General features: G+C 40.7%; 1 protein-coding gene across 1 annotated transcript in view; it reads left to right on the forward strand.

Moving 5' to 3' along the window:
• The window catches only part of VPS13C (vacuolar protein sorting 13 homolog C), a 992,635-nt gene that overhangs the window by 874,473 nt on the left and 94,192 nt on the right, over positions 1 to 23,970 (forward strand). The window contains exons 70-72 of the mRNA XM_030188422.1: positions 373 to 484; positions 3,286 to 3,399; positions 18,685 to 18,821. Of these exons, the coding sequence (XP_030044282.1) occupies positions 373 to 484; positions 3,286 to 3,399; positions 18,685 to 18,821 (363 nt within the window). The remainder of the gene's footprint in view (positions 1 to 372; positions 485 to 3,285; positions 3,400 to 18,684; positions 18,822 to 23,970) is intronic.

Raw genomic sequence — 23,970 nt, forward strand, 5'->3', positions numbered from 1 at the left:
AATTGCAAATGTATGCCTCTAGCAGTGCACCATTACTCCTACAAAGAAGCTTTGTTAATTGCTTGAAAGGTTTATAGTGGTTTGGAACATCTGTTATGCAACATTCTAAAACATTCTGCTTTGTATACTTGAAACATGCCAATATTCCGCTTTTTTTTTATAATTGAACATTTCTGTTGATGTATTTTTAATGTATCATAACATTAAACTCTTATATTGAGAGGGAATTAATAAGAAATCTAATTATACTAATTATTACACATACATTATGGTATTGTTAGACTTCAATTAGTGCCAATATATTGTGTAACTAAATTTTTGAAAAAGAAGTGTTAAAACATACTTAATATAATCTTTTTCTGCTATTCACAGGTACTTTATGGTTCTTATCCAGGAGATGGCACTGAAAGTTGATCAAGGATTTCTGGGTGCAATTTTTGCATTGTTCACACCAGTTGCAGAGAATGAAGTGGAAAAGCAGAGGGTAATTATTTTCCTTACTAGTACTATACAGGATCTACAGGCAAAACACTACAATTTCTACTTTTAATATTGCTTCAAAAAATATGTGTAAATCTATACTTTAACGTATCCAATTTATAAATAACTTTTGTAATATTTTTAAAAAACATTATTTTGTTTGTGCTCAGAAATAAATGTGCTGCTGTGCTTAATAAGAGTAAGGGCACCCCGTTTTCCATCACAACACAAATAGTCATTCGTAGCAGCAATGTCTCTTATTAATATTGTAATAAATAAACACTTATCTGAATTTTCATCCTCTCCAAATATCAGCAGTTCATGGTGTTCTACTCTTCAACACTGTTACTGATATTGAGTAACACTGTTACTCAATATCAGAAAACTGTAGACCAACTACTTCTGGTTTCTTCTTGAACACGAGTGTGCCCAAAATTCATTCATCCAAATGTCCTCACTTGTCCATACTTGACTGGAGTCCCAGTTTTGCTGTATACCAACTTTCTAATACTGCATACAATCAAGAATATATTATCCTTTATCACAACCAAACATTATCAGAAAATGTTTACTTTTTTTTACATGACTCACTGGTCACGGCTTGCATACTGTCCAACCTAGCCGACAGAAGACGCTCAGCCTTTTTGTAAATTGTGGCTCCTCTCCCCATAGGTCCATTTAAAATGCAATCTAGTAAATTATTATTGCTTATAATTCGGTTAGACATCGGCCCACCCTATTTCCTTGTTCAGTCCTTGTGGACTAACAGTCTTTCCATTAAAAAATAAAATGAAGTTCCCTTCTCAATAAAATATATGAAACATCACCGCCATGGCACTGCTGGACTCAATCCAAGACCATAAAACATAAGTTTTGCACTTTCTTTTGGGCAGTCCAGCAGTGCCATGGTGGTGGTGATTCATATATTTTATAAAGAAGAGAACAACGTTTTATTATTCAGTGGTAGACTGTTAGTCCACAAGGATTGAACAAGGAAACAGAGTGGACCTGTATGTAATTGAATTATAAGAAATAGTAATTTATAGAGGCTGCTCTAAAATATAGAGTAATAGAAATTTCCATTTCATCCACAAAGGATCAGTCCAGACTTGTGGGTTATGCCTATCTACCAGCAGGTAAAAATAGAGAATGACAGAGCTCTGCCTTAAGAACATAAGTATTGCCATACTGGGACAAACTGAAGGTCCATCAAGCCCAGCATCCTTTTTCCAACAGTGGCCAATCCAGGTTACAAGTACCCAACAAGATCCTAAAACAGTACAATACATTTTATCCTGCTTATCCTAGAAATAAGTAATGGATTTTACCCAAGTCCATTTTAAAATGGCTTATGGACTTCTTTTTTAGGAAGCTATCCAACACTTTTTAAACCCCACTAAGTTAACTGCTTTTACTACATTCTCTTGCTCCCTGGCAACAAATTCCAGAGTTTAAATACACGTTAAGTGAAGAAATATTTTCTCAGATTTGTTTTAAATTTACTACTTTGTAGATTCATTGTGTGCCCCCTAGTCCTAGTATTTTTGGAAAGAATAAACAAGCGATTCATGTATACCCGTTCCACTCCCCTCATTGTTTTATAGACCTGTATCATATCTCCCTTCAGCCGTCTTTTCTCCAAGCTGAAGAGACCTAGTCGCTTTAGCCTTTTCTCATATGGAAGTCTTCCCATCCCCTTTATCATTTTTGTCGCTCTTCTCTGTACCTTTTCTGATTCTACTATATCTTTTTTGAGATGTGGTGACCAGAATTGCATACAGTATTCAAGGTGCAGTAACACAATGGAGCGATACAAAGGCATTATAACGTCCCCATTTTTGTTTTCAAGTCCTTTCCTTCTAACATCTAACATTCGATTTGCTTTCTTAACCCACCACCACCAGATACTGATAAGAGGGTTTCAACGTATCATCAACAATGACACCTAGATCACTTTCCTGCATGCATCACTTTGCACTTGCTCACATTAAATGTCATCTGCCATTTGGATGCCCCTCCCAGTCTCATAGGATCCTCTTGTAAATTTCACAATCCTCTTGGGATTAACAACTTTGAATAACTTTGTGTCATCAGCAAATTTAATTACCTCACTAGTTACTCCCATCTCTAGATCATTTATAAATATGTTAAAAACCAAAAGTCTCAGCACAGAACCCTGGGGAACCCCACTATCTTTGTTTCTCCATTGAGAATACTGACCATTTAACCCTACTGTCTGTTTTCTATCTTTTAACCAGTTTTTAATCCACAATAGAATACTACCTCCTATCCCATGACTCTCCAGTTTCCTCTGGAGTCTTTCTTGAGGTACTTAGTCAAATGCCTTTTGAAAATTCAGATACACAGTATCAACCGGCTCACCTTAATCCACATGTTTTTTCACTCCTTTGAAGAAATGTAGTAGATTGGTGAGGCAAGATTTCCCTTCACTAAATCCATGTTGGCTTTGTCTCATTAATCCATGCTTTTGAATATTCTCTGTAATTTTGTTCTTATTAATAGTCTCTACCATTTTGCCCAGCACCAACGTCAGGCTCACCGGTCTATAATTTCCCAGATCACCTCTGGAACCTTTTTTAAAAATTGGCGTTACATTGACCATCCTCCAATCTTCTGGTATCGTTCTTGATTTTAAAGATAAATTACATAATCTCTCCGCTATGGCTTCGTCTTCCTTGACTGCCTTTTTCACCCCTTGGTCATCTAGCAGTCCAACCGGTTATTTTGTTGGCTTCTTGCTTTTAATATACCTGAACAAATTTGTGGTTGGTTTTTTTTCAACAGACCAAGTTAATTGAAAGTGATTTGGATGCCCTGAACACAGAATTAATGCAGTCTTCTGTGTCGGCTATGTCAGGCTTCAACTTCTTTGAGCATTTCCATATCTCTCCTGTAAAGGTATGTTTTACAACATTTGCTTTAGTACCATTTACTGTAAGTTATTGGATATCTGTACTAAAGAAACATTCTCCATCTAGGCTACCCTTGTGTTTAAAGAACTAGATCACAGTGGTCAATAAAGTTTAAAATGTCAAAATTTTATATCATTTTTCTTTTGCCATATTTGCCAAAGAACCATATTTTTGATACTGATGGTATACCGATAAAGTTTGCCTCACACAGTGCTAAGGATTCAGACCTCTAAGCATTAGACATTTACTGTGCAAGCCAAATATTACATTTTTGTTTGTGTCTGTTTCTTGCACCTAATTCTGTTTTCTTTTTTGACAATCACTATGGTTATTTAGAGGGGAATTTTCAGAGATTTTTGCTGGCAATAGGTATTACAGACCTCCTTTGAAAATTGCCAGAAACCGCTTGCTGGAGCAAGTATATGTGCTGCTGATGTCATACATATTTTTGGGGCGGCACTGGAGGTAGAACTGGGGCAGGCCAGCTGAAGTACATATAAAGATTTAATTTTGGAATATGTATCCTTGCCAATTGTCCTTGTTTTTACCACATACTTTACATTTTAATGTCATTATTTCTGTACTGTCTTTCCATTAAGCAAAACTCTGGGGAAAAGTCTCCTGTGGCACTAGTTAGACTGCAGTTTGTAAAAGAGAAATTTTGTGATGAGCTTACTTGTCAAAATCTGACTACAGGCCTGCAGATACCAAGTGGTGGATGCATTGAACAGCCTATCAATGGAGGTAATGGAGACAAGGAGGATATCTGAATTCAAGAAAACATGGGACTAGCACAGAATCTCCGAGAGAAGAAGGGCTTGCAGAATTTTAGTAATGGGTATGATGGGCAGACTAAATAGGCAATATGCTCTTAATCTGTTATTTTCTCTGTGTCGCTTAGGCACATGTTACCTTTAAAAGGGCCTCTTTTATCAAGCTGTTCTGAGGCCCTAAATTAGATGCAACATAAAATACCATTATGCTTTCATAAAATTGCCTCCTCAAAGCTTGCATACAAAGTTGCCTGCTCCAAGTCAGGCAAAACTGTGGGGCTCATTTTCAAAGCACTTAGGCTTACAAAGTTACATTGAGGGGCATAATCGAACGCGAATGCCCATCTCCATGGGTGTCTATCTCCGAGAACGGGTACGTGAAGGGGCGGGACAAACCGTATTTTCGAAAAAAAATGGGCGTCCATCTTTGTTCCGATAATACGGTTTGTGCCAGCCAAATGCATCGGATTTGTGCGGATTTGAGCTGGGCGGTATCGTTTTTCAGCGATAATGGAAACAGAAGGCGGCCAGCTCAAAAACGGCCAAATCCAAGGCATTGGGTTGTGGGAGGGGCCAGGATTCGTTGTGCACTGGTCCCCCTCACATGCCAGGACATCAACCGGGCAACCTAGGGGGCACTTGTAACAATTTAAAAAAAGTTAACTACCTCCCAAGTCCATAGCTCCCTTCCCTTGGGTACTGAGCCCCCCCCCCCAAATCCCCCCCCCCAAAACCCACTCCCCACAACTCTACACCATTACCATAGTACGTATGGCTGAAGAGGGGCACCTAGATGTGGGTACTGTGGGTTTCTTGTGGGTTTTGAGGGCTCCCATTTACCACCACAAGTGTAACAGGTGGGGGGGGGGGCTGGGCCTGGGTCCACCTGGCAGAAGTCCACTGCACCCACTAACAACTGCTCCAGGGACCTGCATACTGCTGTGATGGAGCTGGGTATGACATTTGAGGGTGGCATACAGGCTGGGAAAAAAAGTTTTTAAAGTTTTTTTTTTTTTGGGTGGGAGAGGCTTAGTGACCACTGGGGGAATCAGGGGTGGTCATCCCCGATTCCCTCCGGTGGTCATCTGGTCATTTAGGGCACTTTTTTGGGACTTGTTCGTGGGAAAAAAACAGGGTCTAAAAAAACTGACCCAAATTCACGCTAAAAACGCCTTTCTTTTTTCGATTATCAGCTGAGGACGCCCATCTCTCCACGGCCAATAAACACGCTCCAGCCCCGCCTCCGACACGCCCCCATCAACTGTTTCCGCGACGGAGTGCAGTTGAAGACGCCCAAAATCGTTTTTTGAATATACTGATTTGGGCGCCCACGGGAGAAAGACGCCCATCTCCCGATTTGGGTCAAAATATGTGCATCTTTCTCTTTCGAAAATAAGGCGGATTGTAACCTATGGAACTTTGTAAGTCTAAGTGCTTTGAAAATACGCTTCTGTGTATGTATGTGACAGTAAGAATCAACACTTACATGTTGCTGATACAATCCGTGCTCTGCCCATTGTCTGTCCCTGAGATTGGTTACATTATATATTGCTTTGCACCTACTTGTGTGTATGTGTATATAATATATGTAGATATATATATATATATATATATATATATATATATATATATAGTACCGACTTGTGTATGCATATATATGTGTGTGTGTGTGTATGTATGAATATATATATATATATATATATATATACACACACACATCAATTTCTATGGGGACAAACTTCGGTTTAGCGCACCACTGATAAGTGCAAGATTCGCTTACATGCATGGTTTAAGACCGCTCCTCTGCAGGGAAGACTCCGCATAAGCGCGCGTACGGAATATGGAAGCCGATTGGCGCGTGACAACCAACAAGATTTCAAATTTACTGCCCCTTTAGCTGCCACAGGCAGAATAAGCGAAAGAATATTGTTAGAGTGTACACTGGGGTTGTCGTCACGGTGGAACTGAAAGAATTTAACACTGGCTGAATGAATAGAAGTTCTTAAAAAATTAGAAAACAAAGTCAAGCATCTATTGCTAAAGAATATGGTGTCAATCCCAGTCAAATTTCACGTGTCTTGAAGCAGAAAGACCAGCTTCTGGAAGACTGGCAAAGCAATACAAATCCACACAGGAAACGTAAAAGGGCGGGAAATGCTGAGGAGGTAGAAGATGCTCTTCTTCGGTGGTTTTCTCGAGTCAGGAGCAGACAGTTTCCTGTCAGTGGTCCACTGCTTATAGAGAAAGCTAGCCAGTTAGCTGAAAGTCTTGGACTAACTGAATTCAAAGCCACTGTTGGATGGTTGGAAAGATGGAAGGAGAGGAACAACATAAAATTCAAGAAACAGCATGGTGAGAAACGAGACGCTGATGACTTTGGTGCTGAAAATTGGGTTGTTTCAGTTCTTCCTACCATCTTGAACGAGTTTGCACCTCGTGACATTTTCAATGTTGACGAAAACGGTCTCTACTGGCGAGCGATTCCTGATGGAACACTTGCATTCAAACATGCCGAAACTACTGGAGATAAAACGTCAAAGGACCGACTGACGATCCTCCTTTGCTGCAATATGGATGGGAGTGAGAAGTTGGAACCACTCATCATTGGAAAGAGCAAACAGCCCTGTTGCTTCAAGAATGTTAAGCAACTTCCTGTGTCATACGAGGCTAACGCAAATTCATGGATGACTGGGGAAATTTGGAAGCAGTGACTAAAGAAGTTAGACACTAGAATGCGGACACAAAGGCGTCAAATTTTGTTGCTTTGTTATAATTGTGCTGCACACAGGGATGATGTCAGGCTGTCTAATGTCAAGGTGGTCTTCCTGCCACCAAACTGTACCTCTCTGATCCAACCTGTGGATCAGGGCATAATAGCCAATTTCAAACAACATTATCGGGCTCTTGTTCTATGTCGTCTGATGAGCGTTATGGATGACCAGACTGGCAAGGATAAACATTCTCGTAATCTATCACTGTTGGATTCCCTACATATGCAGAAAGAAGCCTGGAATCATGTTACACAGGCAACCATTGTGAACTTCTACAAGCGAGCAAGCTTTGTTAAGGATGTGGAGAGGGATGAAACAGATGCAACTGTTGCAAACGTGTCAGATGAACATGTTATTAACACCCCAGCCGGTGTTACTGAAGAGGAGTTTCATCGCTATGTAGCTGTTGATTATGATCTACAAACAGCTGACGACAGCACTGATGTGGAGATATGCGCCTACACACAGGCAACAACGACTGATGATGAAACAGAGGATGAAATGAGCAGAGAGGCACATGCTGATGAAATTCAACAACCTTCACCTGTCACTTTTGCAAGAGCGCTGGAGAGTCTCAACACCATGCGGGCCTATCTGGAGAACACTGGATATCAATGCTATGACAGTTTTTACCGTCTGGCAGACGTAGTCTATGGAACTCACAGACCCATTAGTGTACAGAGGACTATAACTGATTACTTCAAATAAGCCTAATGTCAGTTAACGGAGACTATATACTGTACGTATAATAATAAACAGTACTGTACATATGTTTACCAGATGTCAAACTTCTTTGGGTCACAACAGTTAAGTGCACGCTCCGGTTAACTGCATGTATTTCTTTGGTCCCAGACCCTTGCACTTAAGCGGATTGCACTGTGTGTGTGTATGTATGTATGTATATATATAGATATAGATATATATATAGATATATATTGACACTTTTAACCTGCTTATTCCTTAGAATATTCCTAGAAATGGCTTAGAATCTTAAAAATACATACCGTACATTTATAGAAATTATATAATAAGCTCCATTCAGGTTAAGTTCACAAATTTCTTAAATAAGTTTTTAAACCTTTAGAACTTAGTCTAGATGAATGTGAAACCAATTGAGTAACCTGAAATGGTATAAAACCATGCCAAATCTTAAAGGTAATGCAATAAGCTTTAAATAAAATTCATGCTTGCAAAGGCAGCAATGCAAGTCCTTCAGCAAGGGAGATGATCAAACTTGCTTTTCCTGAAAATCATACAAGCTGCATATTTTGCAACAGTTGTAAATGTTTCCTTAATTTCCCTGAAATACCCAAGTATAAAACATTACAATAATCCAATTGAACCAAGATAAAACTCTGTACCAGGAGTCTAAAATGCACGTTTATTTATTTATTTATAACATTTGTATCCCACATTTTCCCACCTATTGGCAGGCTCAATGTGGCTTACATAGTTCCGTAAATGGTGATACCAGTTCCGGATAGGAGAAATACATAGTTGAGGTAGAGGGGCAAATTGGGTTAGGTTACAGGAGGAAAGTTCGTCTTATGATAAGAACTAAAGGTAATAGGCTAAATTTCATTCATGACAACATTAGCTTGAACAATTAAGAAAATTAAACTGGAAATCAAGATAATTTAGCAAAAACAGTTGAGATATAGAGAATACATGTTGTATAGATGTGTTTTGTTAATTTGCATTTAGGATGAATTATTATTGCATGCTTTCTTAAATAAGTTTTCAATAGTTTATGGAAGGTCACTATGTCGTGTGTTATTTTTATGGATTTTGGTAATTCATTTCAAATTTGCGTCCATATGTAGGAGAAGGTGGATGCATATGTTAATTTATATTTCAGTCCCTTACAGTTTGGATAGTGGAGATTCAGGAATGTATGTGATGAGCTGGTAGAGTCCCTGATTGGTAGGTCAATAAGGTCTGACATATATCCTGGAGCCTCACCGTGTATGATCTTATGAACCAGGGTACAAACCTTAAAAGCAATGCGTTCTTTTAAAGGGAGCCAGTGCAGTTTTTCCCGTAAGGGGCTGGCACTTTCATATTTCATTTTGTCAAATATGAGTCTGGCTGCCGTGTTCTGTGCAGTTTGAAGTTTTTTGATAATTTGTTCTTTGCACCCAGCATAGATGGCGTTGCAGTAGTCTAGCTGGCATAATACCAATGATTGCACCAGTCTGCAGAATACTTCTCTTGGGAAGAAAGGCTTAATTCTTTTGAGTTTCCACATGGAATGAAACATTTTTTGTTGTTGTGATTTTCGCATGGTTCTCTAATGTAAGGTTGCGATCAATTGTAACTCCTAAAATTTTCAAAGTTTCTGAGACGGGGAGGGTAAAGCTAGGGATGTTTAACTTAATGGGTTTGTACTTATTGTGCTCATGAAAATAGGATCTGTTATTTTCCAGTTTTGGATATCCTCTTCACATGGCAGAGGTGAATTATGAAAAGGATCAAGCTTTCTATTTGCAAAATTAGCTAGAGTCTACAAAGAGAAAAATTTTCCCTTTACAATAACTAAGGGCCTCTTTTATCAAGCCGCATGGCAATGCCAACAGAGCCTATTCAAAGTGAATGGGCTTTGTCAGCAATTCCGCACTGGGAACCGCTAGTATGGCTTAATAAGAGGCCCAAACAAAAAAAGCAACACTGGGCCTTCAAGACTGGGACAATTAAAATTCTTTATTGATGACCCGACACGGGCCGTGTTTCGGCACTCAACAGTGCCTGCCTCAGGGGTCAAAAGGGGTACTTGAAGTCAGATCAGTGCCCCAGCATGTAAATCAAAAATCAGAGTTCTCCGCAGTTGCAGAGATGCAGCTCTGTACAGAGCCGTCTCTTATGCTTCAAAGGGGTGTACATTCAGGTACAGTTGGTAGTTTCTGTCCCTAAAGGGCTCATGATCTGAGTTGGTACCTGAGGCAATGGGGGATGGTTAAGTGACTTGCCCAAGATCACAAAGAGCCTTAGTGGTATTTGAGCTGGTATCCCCTGGTTCTCAGCCCACTGCTCTATTATGCTGTAACTCCATTTACCCATAATATACATATTTTAAAAGCATTTAGAGAAGGTATTCCCAGGGGTGTGGTTAGATCTGGGGAAGAAAAATAGATGAATAGCATTTTCAGGTTGAATATTTTTCAGCAAAAATCTCATTGCAAGAAAAAAAAAGCAGAAGCCAGTGATTAGTGTGTAGTTTCTACCTGCACCAAGTTTCAAAAGAAAAGGAAGTGTGCGCTTTTTAAAAATTTGTAATAGAAATAAAACAAAACACAGAAAATAAAATAAAATGATGAAGAGTTACCTTTGAAAGCTAATCAAAAAAGTATTTAGTCCAATAAAAAAGGTACTTTATCATTTTATTTTATATGTTTTGTTTAATTTCTCTTTATTACCTTTAAAAATGGACTGTAACACAGTGGAAGCAAACAGCAACAGGAGAGCGAGCACCTCTACAAAAATCCAAAAATAACAAAAAAGAAAGTAGAGGAGACAACAGAAGTAGCAGCTCTGGGAGTGTATATAAGGAGATCCCACACAGGAAACTATCCAGGTAAAATCCTTTATTGGCACCAGTATGGACCCGACAAGGGACCGTGTTTCAGCAGGACAACCTGCCTGCCTCAGGGGTCGTAAAAACACTACAAATGAAACAATGACATTTAAAACCATGCATTACAACAGAATATGATAAAAAAAATCACAATAATAAATATATGTAACAAAAATATAATGGACTGTAGAAACTTATTGTAACTCTGCATAAAAACAATTTAAGGTACAAGTGCTACCAAGTGTGATCTTTAATGAAAATAACAGGTACTGTGTATATGTAACATGTTTAATTTATATAATTAAACTTAAAATATGAATGAATAAAAATCTAACCTAGCATGTGTAGAATATTGCTAAACCTTTAATACTGAAACAGTATGTATAACAGGGATAAAATAGATTTGCTATATGCAAGTGACATACATCGCTAGAGTAAATAGCCATAAAAAGTGAAAAAAGACAAGAGGAGTAAGAGAGGGAGCTTAAAGTGAGAACTTAAATGCGCCAAAAAAATACAGAGAAGGCACAAAAAAACAAATACTGCAGGTTAAATTCAATAGAGGTATACTGACAAAGGAGAAAAAAGTGGACTGACAATGGGTAAAAGATGTTTGCACTGCATTGAATCTGATCACTGTAGAAATTAATACTGGTAACAACTAAAAGGCATACCAAGTGGAAAAGGAAAACACTTTGAAAATAAAAGTATAAATGCTTCGAAAAAATGTAGTGAAAACTCAACTTAAAGATGCAAAACGCCATAATCACAGGTTAAACTGAAAGTAATAAGGAAAAACATAAATGCTGCTTAGGAAACAGTCACAGATAGCTCTAGCTAAAGCTTATACTGGACTGATCGTGGTTAAAAAAAAATAACTGAAAACCATGGAGAGCTACTTAAAGCAGAGAGCACAATGTAGGAAATATGATTGTGCCATTAAAAATCTAGGAGCGGTACAGAGAACTGCATCTAAGTTACAAAAGTAAAAAGTGGCGCGAACTGCATTGCTTCATAAGTTTAAAATAAGTCTCCTAGGACCATGTCACAGGGAATGTTTGTTTTTCTCTGGGAGATCAGAAGCAGATCTTCTGGTTCATTTAGAGAGGCATAATCAAACGGGGATGCCCATCTCTAAGGACATCCTGGTGAAGGGGTGGGGAAACCCGTATTATCGAAACAAGATGGGCATCCATCTTTCGTTTCGATAATACGATCGGGGACGCCCAAATCTCAACATTTAGGTTGACCTTAGAGATGGTCATCCCCGGTTTTTGGCGATAATGGAAACCGAGGACGCCCATCTCAAAAATGACCAAATCCAAGTCATTTGGTCTTGGGAGGAGCCAGCATTCGTAGTGCACTGGTCCCCCTAACATGCCAGGACACCAACCGGGCACTCTAGGGGGCACTGCAGTGGACTAACTGAATGGAAAAAGGCATGCAGTGGTCACTAACCACCTCCCACCCCCCCAAAAAACCGAACTTTAAAAACTTTTGTCTTTTTTTTTAGTGTATGAGTGAAGGATGTCCTTCACTATGCCTCCACGACAGCAGTTGAGGACGTCCTTCGCTATTTATTTATTTATATTTTGCTCACACCTTTTTCAGTAGTAGCTCAAGGTGAATTTACATTCAGGTACACTGGATATTTCTATGCCTCTGTCCCTGCAACAGCAGTTGAGGATGTCCTTTGATATGCCTCTGTCTCCCCCAAATGTGGATGTTTGTGAGAAGGACGTCCATGCCTGCTATGCCTCCGACACCCCCTTTATTTGGATTTTGGATCACAAGTAGCAGCAGTGGGATTTGAACTGGCCGCCTCTGGATTGCAAGACCAGTGCTCTAACCACTAGGCCACTCCTCCACTCCACTCCACTCCCTTGAAATTTGGTCATCCCTGTAGGGGGGGGCAGTTGAGGACGTCCAAAATGTTTGAAAGAAGGATGTCCACGTGCTCGTTATGTCTCCGCTGACACACACATACCTTCCCCCCCAGGGACCTGCATACTGCCCCCCCTTGCAATCCAGAGGTGGCTGGTTCAAATCCCACTGCTGCTACTTGTGATCCAAAATCCAAATAAAGGGGGTGTCGGAGGCATAACAGACATGGGCGTCCTTCTCACAGAAACATCCAGGCATGGACGTCCTTCTCACAAACATCCACATTTTGGACGTGTTCAACTGCCATTGTAGGGACAGAGGCATATCAAAGGACATCCTCAACTGCCGTTGCAGGGACGGAGGCATAGAAATATCCAGTGTACCTGAATGTAACTCACCTTGAGCTACTACTGAAAAAGGTGTGAGCAAAATCTAAATAAATAAATAGCGAAGAATGTCCTCAACTGCCGTCGCAGGGACGGAGGCATAGCGATAGAGGTCCTTCACCCATACTCTTTAAAAAAAAAAAAAAAAAAGACAAAAGTTTTTAAAGTTGTTTTTTTCAGGGTGGGAGGTGGTTAGTGACCACTGGGGAGGTCATCCTCGATTCTCTCCAGTGGTCATCTGGTCATGTAGGGCACATTTTTGTGGCTTGGTCGTAAAAAAGAAAGGGCCAAGTAAAGTCGGCCAAGTGTTCGTCAGGGATGCCCTTCTTTTTTCCATTATCGCTTGAGGATGCCCATCTGTTAGGCACACCCCAGTCCCGCATTTGCTACGCCTCCGATGCCCCCAGGAACTTTGGTTGTCCCCACAACGGGAAGCAGTTGGGGACGCCCAAAATCGGCTTTCGATTATGCCGATTTGGGCGACCCTGAGATAAGAACGCCCATCTCTCGATTTGTGTCGAAAGATGGGCGCACTTCTCTTTCGAAAATAAGCCTGTTAATCTTACAGTGATTTCCCATCTGGTATAGAATTTCAGGGGTCCTTTTACTAAGTGTTGGTAAGCCCAATGCGGGCTTACCACTTGCTATTCCGGAACTACCGCAGGAGCCCGGAAGTAATTCCCACCCCCCTGCGCGCTCCATTTCTGGTGCTACAAAAATTGTTTCTATTTTTGTAGCACCGATGCTTACCTGGTGGTAATCACTGCTCGGTTACCGCCAGGTTAGTGTGGGAGCTCTTACCGCCGACTCAATGGGTGGGCAGTAAGTGCTTCCCCATGAAATGGCCATGCAGCAAGTGGTTCACTTACCGCATGGCCATTTCTTGTCCTCAGAAAAAGAACTCCTTTTACCCGCTGCAGTAAAAGGGGGGCCTCAGCGCACGTCAAAATACACGTGCGGATGCTAGCACAGGCCCCCTTTTACCGCAGCTTAGTAAAATGATCCTTCAATTAAGTAGGCATTTATTTGAGAGGTTTATAGAATGTTTTTAAATGAAGTTTAGACATTTGAATTATTTTTGTAAAGAAACAATTAAGAAATGTCTTCATATAAAAAAAAGGAGAGAAATTTACATACATTCATTCTAACTACATGGTTTGCTTTTAATGTGTTGCATTTCCAAAATATTAAATGACATTCTTATAATCAAAATATTATTTAAAATGATTTAGAATATTTATTATTAAAAGCATCTTATTAAAAAATGTAAGGTTTTTTTAAATTTTCCAAATAATGAGATGCTATCATCTTCTGAAATGTTAGAAAAGTATTTTATTGCTGAGTTAGTTTTGTACTCCTCTTTCCTACCACCTGTCTCCAGAGGTTATTTATTTATTTATTTGCATTTGTATCCCACATTTTCCCACCTATTTGCAGGCTCAATGTGGCTTACAGAGATTTGTTATGGCGTTGCCATTCCAAGTTATCAGATACAATTGCTAATACAAAGAGATAAGTATGATTACTACTACTACTACTAAACATTTCTAGAGCGCTACTAGGGCTACGCAGCGCTGTACAAATTAACAAAGAAGGACGGTCCCTGCTCAAAGGAGCTTACAATCTAAAGGACGAAATGTCAAGTTGGTGCAGTCTAGATTTCTTGAGTAGAGGTGTAGTGATTAGGTGCCGAAGGCGACACTGAAGAGGTGGGCTTTGAGCAATGATTTGAAGATGGGCAGGGAGGGGGCCTGGCGTATAGGCTCAGGGAGTTTGTTTCACGCATGGAGTGAGGCGAGGCAGAAAGGGTGGAGCCTGGAGTTGGCGGAGAAGGGTACTGAAAGGATAGATTTGTCTTGGAAGCGGAGGTTACGGGTAGGAATGTAAGGGGAGATGAGGGTAGAAAGGTAAGGAGGGGCTGCAGATCGAGTGCATTTGTAGGTTTGTGGTCTTAATAAATTTAGGTGCCCATTTGGACTGCACCTGTAAATATCCTATTATATAATCAATGGGCATGATTCAGTTTATGTAAACACTGAAGTCCTACAAAGGCTTTGATTAACTGCTTTATCTATATTTCTAGTAACTATGATCCCTTAGCTGTTCTGTTGTCCTTTTATTGTTCCTGCATTGCTCAGTGAGCATCTGCTCATTTACTAATCTCAATGAATATGTAACAAAGTAGATGACGGCAGAAAAAAAGACCTGCACGGTCCATCCAGTCTGCCCAACAAGATAAACTCACATGTGCTACTTTTTGTGTATTCCATACCTTGATACAGTGATACAGTGAGTTGGTGCAGAGATTTGTTTTGGCATTGCCAATCAAGGTTATTAGATACAATTGGTGATATAAAGAGATTAAGGATAAGAAAGAAGTTTTAGGAAAATAGATATTGAAAGATGGCTTTCAGACTATGCTGGGTTGGCGAGGTGGTATATTTAAGCTAAGGGTCCTCTTTGTAGGCTTTGTTGAAGAGATATGTCTTCAGAGCTTTACGAAAGTTGGATATTTCATCGATTGACTTCAGGTCAGCTGGTAGTGCTTTCCACATCTGTGTGCTCGTGTAGGAGAAGGAGGTCGCATGTGTAAGCTTGTATTTTAGGCCTTTTTAGCTGGGGTAGTGTAGATTAAGAAATTTTCGGGATGATCTTTTGGCATTTCTGGGGGGCAGGTCCACAAGGTTTAACATGTATGTCAGGGCGTCTCCGTGTATGATTTTGTGTACGATTGTGCAGATCTTGAATGTGGTTCGTTGCTTAAGTGGGAGCTAGTGAAGTTTCTCTCTTAAGGGTTTTGCACTTTCATATTTTGGTTTTCCAAATATGAGTCTGGCGGCAGTATTCTGGCCTGTTTGAAGTTTTTTGATGGTCTGTTCTTTGCAGCCAGCGTAGAGTACGTTACAGTAATCCAGGTGACTTAATACCATAGATTGTACCAGTATCCGGAAGATAGATCTCGGGAAGAAGGGTTTTACTCTTTTGAGTTTCCACATGGATTGGAACATCTTTTTTGTAGTATTCTTCGCATGGGTTTCGAGTGTGAGGTTTCTATCAATGATGACTCCAAGAATTTTCAAATTGTTTGAGATGGGAAGAGAAAAGTTTGATGTGGTTATAGTGGTGAAGTTGCTTGTATTGTACTGTGAGGTGAATACAACACATTGTGTTTTTTCTGCGTTAAGTTTTAGCTGGAATGCGTCCGCCCAGGAGTGCATGATTTGGAAGCTTTGGTTGATCTTGTTGGTGATTTCATTTAGATCATGTTTAAACGGGATGTAGATCGTGACATCATCTGCGTAAATGTAGGGGTTGAGGTTTTGATTAGCTAGTAATTTAGCTAGGGGTATCATCATCAGGTTGAAGAGGGTTGGTGAGAGGGGAGATCCTTGGGGGACTCCGCATTCGGGTGTCCATGGGTCTGATATATCCGTGCTCGTTGTTACTTGGTATGATCTCGTGGTCAGGAATCCTTTGAACCAACTAACAACTTTACCTCCAACTCCGAAGTGTTCTAGTATATTTAGTAGTGTTCCATGATTGACCATGTCGAAAGCACTGAACATGTCGAATTGTAGGAAGAGTATGTTATTGCCAATTGCTATTGTTTGTTTGAATGAGTTCATTACAGACACTAGTACAGTTTCCGTGCTGTGATTCGACCGGAATCCTGATTGAGACTTGTGCAGGATTGAGTATTTATCTAGGTAGTCAGTGAGTTGTTTCGTCACTATACCCTCCATTAGTTTGGTTATAAACGGAATAGATGCTACTGGGCGATAGTTGGTTAAGTCCATTGTATTTTTCTTGGAATCTTTGGGTAGAGGGGTAAGTTGAATGTTTCCTTTATCCGTGGGGAATATGCCATTTTGTAGCATGTAGTTTAAGTGTTTCGTGAGGTCTGTTGTGAGTTGTTGAGGGGCCAATCTACTGAGGCTGATAGGGCAGATGTCCAATTTGCATTGGGATTTGGCATATTTTCCAAGCAGTCGTGCAATGTCGTTGGGTGAGAATGTGTCGAAGTTGGTCCATGATCGGTCTGCTGGGTACTCCCCAGGTGTTGGGTTTAAGCATTCAAGGAGGTCTGTATAATCAATTGTGTTGGTGGGTATCGTTTGTCGCAATTTTATAATTTTTTCTTTGAAGTAATTTGCAAGATTAGTAGCAGATGGGGTATCTATATTGTTGGAAGTGACCAATGTAGTGTTAGTTTATTTACGAGTGAGAAGAGTTTGTGTATCCTTGTAGTTTGGTCCAATTTTGGTTTTGTAAAATGTTGTTTTAGTTTTTCTGATGGTATATTTGTATTTTCTTTGTAATTGTTTCCAGTCTTTGAATGTGGATTCGTCTTTTTTCTTGTTTCACGTTCGTTCTAATCTTCTGACTTGTGTTTTTAGTTCTTTCAGTTCTTCGTTAAACCATTGTATAGAGTTATTTCTACGTGAGGTTCTGGTTTTAAGCGGTGCAGTGTTGTCTAGAACTGTTCTATATCTGTTGTCCCATTCACTAAGAAATAGGAGTGAGTCTGTTGCTGTTGTCCAGTCGTCATTGTAGAATTGTTGCCAAAATGTTAACGAGTCTATCTTGCCTCTCATGGTATAAGTTTGTTGTTCTTGTTTCGTTGTGTATTTTTTGTTTTCCAGTGTAGGGAGAGGTTTGCCTTGTAGTGGTCGGACCATTGGGGAAGCTGTCCACTTTGTATCTATTAGTGTGAGATTTGGTTCTGATGTGAATTTGTGGGTAATGATATCTAGTGTGTGTCCTTTATTGTGGGTGGCTTGCATGTTTGGCCATTGGAGCTCCCATAGTTGAAGGAAGTCCTTACAATCACAAACATTGTTTAGGTTGGTGTCCTCAAGGTGCAGGTTGATGTCACCTACTATGAGTAGGCGACTTCTGTGCAGCAGGTGGTAGAGGGAGATTATTTATCTGAGAATAATTTTAACTGTGTAATTAGAATCTTCTAATCAGAAATCTAGAAAAAGCTACATTAATAACATTAATTCTTAATGTTGATTCTTAATGGCCACATACACACAGTTGCCTCCTGCCTTGAAGCCGGTGTGACTTTGTATGGAAGCTTTTGGGAGGATATTTATTTATTAGGATTTATTTACCGCCTTTTTGAAAGAATTCACTCAAGGCGGTGTACAGTAAGAATGGATCAAACATGAGAAATAGACAATTACAGCAGTAATTTTATAAAGGTACATAGGTGCTTTATGTTGCTTCTGTTTTATAAAGGTAACATGAGCCTAAGGGGACCTTTTGCTAAGGTGCGCTAGCGTTTTGAGCTCATGCTAGAAATCAGCCGATGCTAAATGCTGATACACCCATTGGAATATAATGGGCATCTCAGCATTTTGTGCCAGCTGATTTCTAGCATGAGCTAAAAATGCTACCACACCTTAGTAAAAGACCCCCTAAGTGAGACAGAGAAATAGAGAAAATAACAGCAGCTAAAGAGCATATGGCCTATTCAGTTGTCCATGTAACCTTTTCTTTCCCCACAAATACCCTAGGAAGAGTATAATTGTCTTTACTGAACCCTCTCAATTTAGGGATTTCCTCAGGGTAGAGGTTCTACTTAGGCTGATTGGTGTTAATAAGCATTAAGATATGTAGCTTTTGGAATTTATTGTAAAAGGTATATATGCAAGATGTATTTCTCCTCCCAAGTTGCAGAATCATGGTTTATTATTTTTTATTTTTTATTTTTTATTTTTTTTGGGGGGGGGGGGTTTGTTTGAAATGTATAAGTGATACTCCTTTATTTTTAATTATTGTAATGGTGTTTTCCCTGTGAGAACCAGTATATATTGTTTTGGATTTTGAAAAATATAACATTTTTAAAATAAAAATAATTTTATTTTAATATCTTGGTAGCTGCATTTGAGCTTATCATTGGGTGCCGGGGGAGAAGAATCAAACCAGGAGCAAGAAATTGTTGCTATTCATTCTGTGAATCTTCTGTTAAAAAGTATTGGTGCCACACTTACAGATGTCGATGACTTAATCTTCAAGTAAGTTGCTGTGAACAAGTACTTGCATTTCCCCTAACCTTTGTTTATCCTGTAATGTGAAATTTGCTTGTACAAACATTTTATTGGTTAGGCAATGCATTTACCTTAAACTTCACTCTCAGTAAGGTTGTGGATCTTAACCTAGTCTCTATAGCCTAGCTTGGCAATTGATCATGTCTGCTTCATGCTTTCTATATGGCAACTTAAAGTTGGTAGGCAGAAGGGGAAAGCTTGAGGAATGCCTTATGAATTTAACTATATCAGACTTTCTTAATAATATCCATGCAAAATGTACTCAATATTTAAATAAATCTATAGCTATAATTGTGCCTTCTGTTCTCTAGGCTGATTGTGGATCCAATAGAGTTGGCATTCATAATGCTTCTAGGAAGGGGAAGAGGTGTGGGAGAGAGTCTTGGTCATTGCTTAAACATGATACCTGATACCTGGTGACTTTATTAATGTGAAACTGTACATAGTATCTTTCTTAATGTGGCTCATAATAACTGGACTCCAAACTGGACATCATAGGTGTAATGTAAATTAGTTCAGTAAAAAAATACCATTTTTGGAATTTTCAGATGTACTTGGGTTTTTGTGTATTGGGATACATTGCAAAGTTAGTATTTAGTTTATCAAAAACTATTTAGCTGGGAAAATCTGGTGTCTGAAATTATCTACTTGTTCCCCAGATAAATTTATGCATATGGATACATAAAATTCACAATCTTTTACCTGCAGATAAAGTAGACAGTGTTAAGTCAGGGGAGGCTAGAGCTTTAAGTTTTTGTATATATTTATTTAAATATCCTGGACTAAACTGGTTGTCCAGGACAGTGTACAAAAACTAAATTTCAGAATAAAAATCTGTAAACATATGAAGAAGAGAATCAGCCATCCAGTCCTTCAGCATTTATTATAGCCCAATACCGTACGCAGGCACTGTTGTTGTTACTACTACTACTACTGATCATTTCTGTAGTTCTACTAGACTTAAGCAACGCTGTGCACATTATGGAGGAGATTCTATATATGGAGTCTAAAAAAAATCCCCGTGGGATTAAGCTTATTCTATAAAATTTAGGCATGGTATATAGGATATGCTTAGTCAATACCATGGCGCTTAAATCTATATGTGTGTATTTATGCCAATAAAAACCTGGTGTAAATCCATGTACATAGATTTAGATGCACTGATGCACAAATTTTGGAATGCCCATGAAACACCCATAAACACGCCCCTTTTAGGCTATGTGCGTTTATTTTTAACTGCGCGCTTTGTAATATAGATGCAGTTCTTTAGAGAATATGTTTAGCGATTTCTGCGCATAAATTGTAATTATTGCCTATTAGTGCTCGTTATTGCTTAAGTACTGTTAATGCTAATTAACTTACGTGCGTATTTACGCACCGTGTATAGAATCCGGGGGTATGTGCACATACTTTCTCTGTCCTTAGAGGGCTCACAATCTAAGTTTTTATTTATTTATTTTTTGTACCTGGGGCAATGGAGGGTTAAGTGATTTGTCCAAGGTCATAAGGAGCTGCAGTGGGAATCAAACCGAGTTTGCCAGGATCAAAGCCCACTGTAGCCATTAGGCTACTCCTCAAGAAATTCAATTTTGCCTTCCAGGGGTAACTGTATAGTAAGATACTGAGAATGCCCTGTAACCAAATTCTCTCCAAATCAACAGAACCTATGCCATCCTAATATGCATGCCACCACCCCTTACAGGTTAATGGCTATTCTAAGAAATCAAATAACAAGCATTAGGGAAAAGCTGGGATTTTATTTTCTTCCTAAATCACAAACAGTTTTATTGCCAAAGGAGGATCATTCCAGAATTTGGATCCTGTACCTTAAAAAGATTCATACTTTAACCCTAGTGAGATGTATGGCCCTGACAAAAGAGACTTCCAGAAATGCTTGTTGAATCAGTCTGGGGTATACCACATCAGCTTCCTAAGCTAATGGTCGGTCCATAATTTTTTTTCTTTATAGGGCATTATTTTTAAGGTAAAAAATATCTGCACTAAAGCAGTTGTGAATCTTTGTAGGTACTTTTTCTCTAGAGCATTTTCAAATGGAATGCATGTTCATATTTTCCATTTGAGAATATTTGAGAGTCCACGGGTGAATTTATTGGTGGACTTTACTATCCACATGGTCAACTAGATTCCATATATCACGCTTAAAAAAAAATCAGCGCCGAAACAAAATACGCCTAGGCGCATTCAATAAAGTACACCTGAATTTACGCGTACTGTATAGAATAAGCCTAAATTTCTGCGCAGTTTATAGAATACGCCTAGTGCCTATCCATGTGACTAAATTTAGTCATGGGTGTAAATACTGATGCATAAATTATGTGCAGACTGAGTGTATTCTATAACAATATGTATAGATTTTAGAAACACCTGCAACCAGCCCATTCCACGCCCATGTCCATGCCCCCTTTTCAACTATGCGACTTAGAATTTACGCACATTACGTTATAGAATACGCTTAGACAGTTCTGTGTGTAAATTCCAATTATTGCCAGTGTCAATTAATTAACAGCACTGATTGGCTTGTTAACTAATTAAGTTACGCATGCAAATCCAGAATACGACTGGATTTGCATGCGCAACTTAACTCATGTGTGACAGAACAGTGTGTTTTAAACCTGTAAAATTGCCTTTATTAACTCTTGAAGTGCATTTCTCTAGTTTGGTCAACAGGTGGTGCATGTTTTATGTTAAAACTGTTATAGAAAAGTGCATGCCCTCTTTTAGTTTCACTTAGTAAAGAAGTGAATCTACAGTACTATGAGCAGTATACTTTTAAAACTTGTTGACTGGGCTCTGATTGGCCTGGAGTTTGAAATTACCTAGCAGCTGTTGCTGGTTGTTGCTTCAGTCTTAGCCTGGGAGAAGAGAGAGAGACAGATCTCTTTGCTGAGGCTCTGTGAATTATATGTCCTGATCTTCCCAGGTACTGTTTAGACAGTATACAAACGTTTAGTTAGTGTTATAATTGATCCATATTTCAGTTATCTGTTATTGTTTGCTGATTGCACTATTTTGTTCCACTGTTTGATTTTTTTAAAAGACAATAAACAATATTTCCATATCATCATGCTGATCAATCCATAGACTGGTGGGTTGTGTCCATCTACCAGCAGATGGAGATAGAGAGCAAACTTTGCCTCCCTATATGTGGTCATGTGCTGCCGGAAACTCCTCAGTATGTTCTCTATCTCAGCAGGTGGTGGTCACACACAGCAGCAGCTCTGGCTAGGCCTCCAAGCCTAATTTTTAGGTTTTGTTGAGTGCCTGGGGTTGAGGGCTCTTCTTGAGCAAGTGCAACCTGGTGGCGCCAGGTCCCTCCTTTTCTCCCCCCTCCCGCAGGCTCCGTTTAAAAAAAAAAAAAAAATTTTGAACGTCCTTAAAGGCGTTTATTTCGACGTTTATTTAAACGTTTATTGCAGCTACTCACTGGGACACCAGGTCGTTACAGCTCGGAGCGGAAAGCAGGTAATTTTTACCTTTTATAGCGGGCAGGGGGTTCCCCGATTGGTCTCCACGTGGCCTATGGCGTCGGAGGGCGAGGGCGCAAAGAGTCGCTCCCCGGATCGCGTGTGCGCTTCTAGAGGGAATGCGGGGGTCTTAAAGTCTGATTCGCCCTTGTTGGGTGACAGTTTCGTGACCGATGAGTGTCCCGGTCCTTCCTCCGGTGTGGCGGTTTTTCCCGCCATAAACGCCCATCCCCCGCGGCTCGCCTCCGCCATATTGGCCGGCCACGCGGCTCGGACGGCTTCTTCTTGGGCCGCTCTTGAGGTGGGAGACATTGATGCCATGAACGCCCTTAATTTGGGCGACGGCACAAAGCGGCTAAAGTTAAGCGCCGTTCTTCCCGCGCGGCTCCTTTGCGGAGTGTCGCGCCGGACGCCATCTTGGATGCGCAGCATGTCTCTCCCCCGCTCTTGCGAGCGCCGGTTGAGGGTGCGTCTAGGGCTGTAGCCCAGGCTGCGGAAGTGCACAGTCTGGGGGGTTTCTCCCCCGAGTTTGTTTTGCTGCTGCATCAGGCCTTCCTTAAGCAAACGCTGCCCCTGCTCCCTCGTCTGGTAAAGAGGTTGAGGCCCCCGGAGGTAAACGCCCTCGGGTTGATTCCCAGGCCTTGGAGGACTTTGTCTCCTCCGATGTAGATGAGGGCAGAGTATCTGAGTTCTCCCAACGGTCCTTTGCGGATTCTTTGGAGGAGACGGATCCCCGCTCGGATGGAGCGGATGACCCCTCTGCAGCGCGGCTCTTTAGCTCAGAGGATTTGCCCAACCTGTTAATGCAGGCCATGGGCATTTTGAAGATTTCCTCTCCGGAGGACGTCTCTCCCTCAGCCCCTGTTGGCTCTGCCATTATGCTGGGGACGAAGCGCCCGCATAGAACCTTCCACGTGCATGATGCCATGCACACCTTAGTTTCGGCTCAATGGGATGTCCCGGAAGCGAGCCTTAAAGTGGCTAGGGCTATGTCCCGCCTCTATCCTTTGCCTGAAAGTGAACGTGAGGCCTATCTGTGGCCTACCGTGGTTTCTTTAATCACTGCGGTGACTAAGAAAACGGCGTTGCCGGTGGAAGGTGGCACGGCCCTAAAGGACGCCCAAGACAGAAGATTGGAGGCGGCCTTAAGGTCGTCCTTTGAGGCGGCTGCTTTAAGTTTGCAGGCCTCAGTTTGCGGCTCCTATGTGGCCAGGGCGTGCCTGACTATGGTGCTGCGGGCTTCCCCCTCGGATCATTCCTTGAGGGCTGATTGGCAGGCCCTGGAATCGGGCTTAGCCTATTTGGCAGACTTGCTGTATGATGTCTTGAGGGCCTCAGCTAAAGGCATGGCTCAGACAATCTCTGCGCGGCGGTGGCTTTGGCTGAGGCATAGGTCTGCTGACCACGCCTCTAAATCCCGCCTGGCTAGATTGCCTTTTAAAGGCAAGCTGCTCTTTGGGGTCGAGCTGGACAAAATCGTGACCGATCTCGGCACGTCTAAGGGCAAGAAGTTACCAGAGGTCAGGGCTCGGGCTAGTGCTCGCCCCGGTACCTCCAGAGGACGGTTTCAGGAAGCCCGTTGGTACCGCCCGGGCAGGTCGGGCTCCTCTGCCCCCTCTTCCTTCAAGAGG

This window comes from Microcaecilia unicolor, chromosome 1 (assembly GCF_901765095.1).
Source record: "Microcaecilia unicolor chromosome 1, aMicUni1.1, whole genome shotgun sequence".
In the NCBI taxonomy this organism is placed as follows: Eukaryota; Metazoa; Chordata; class Amphibia; order Gymnophiona; family Siphonopidae; genus Microcaecilia; species Microcaecilia unicolor.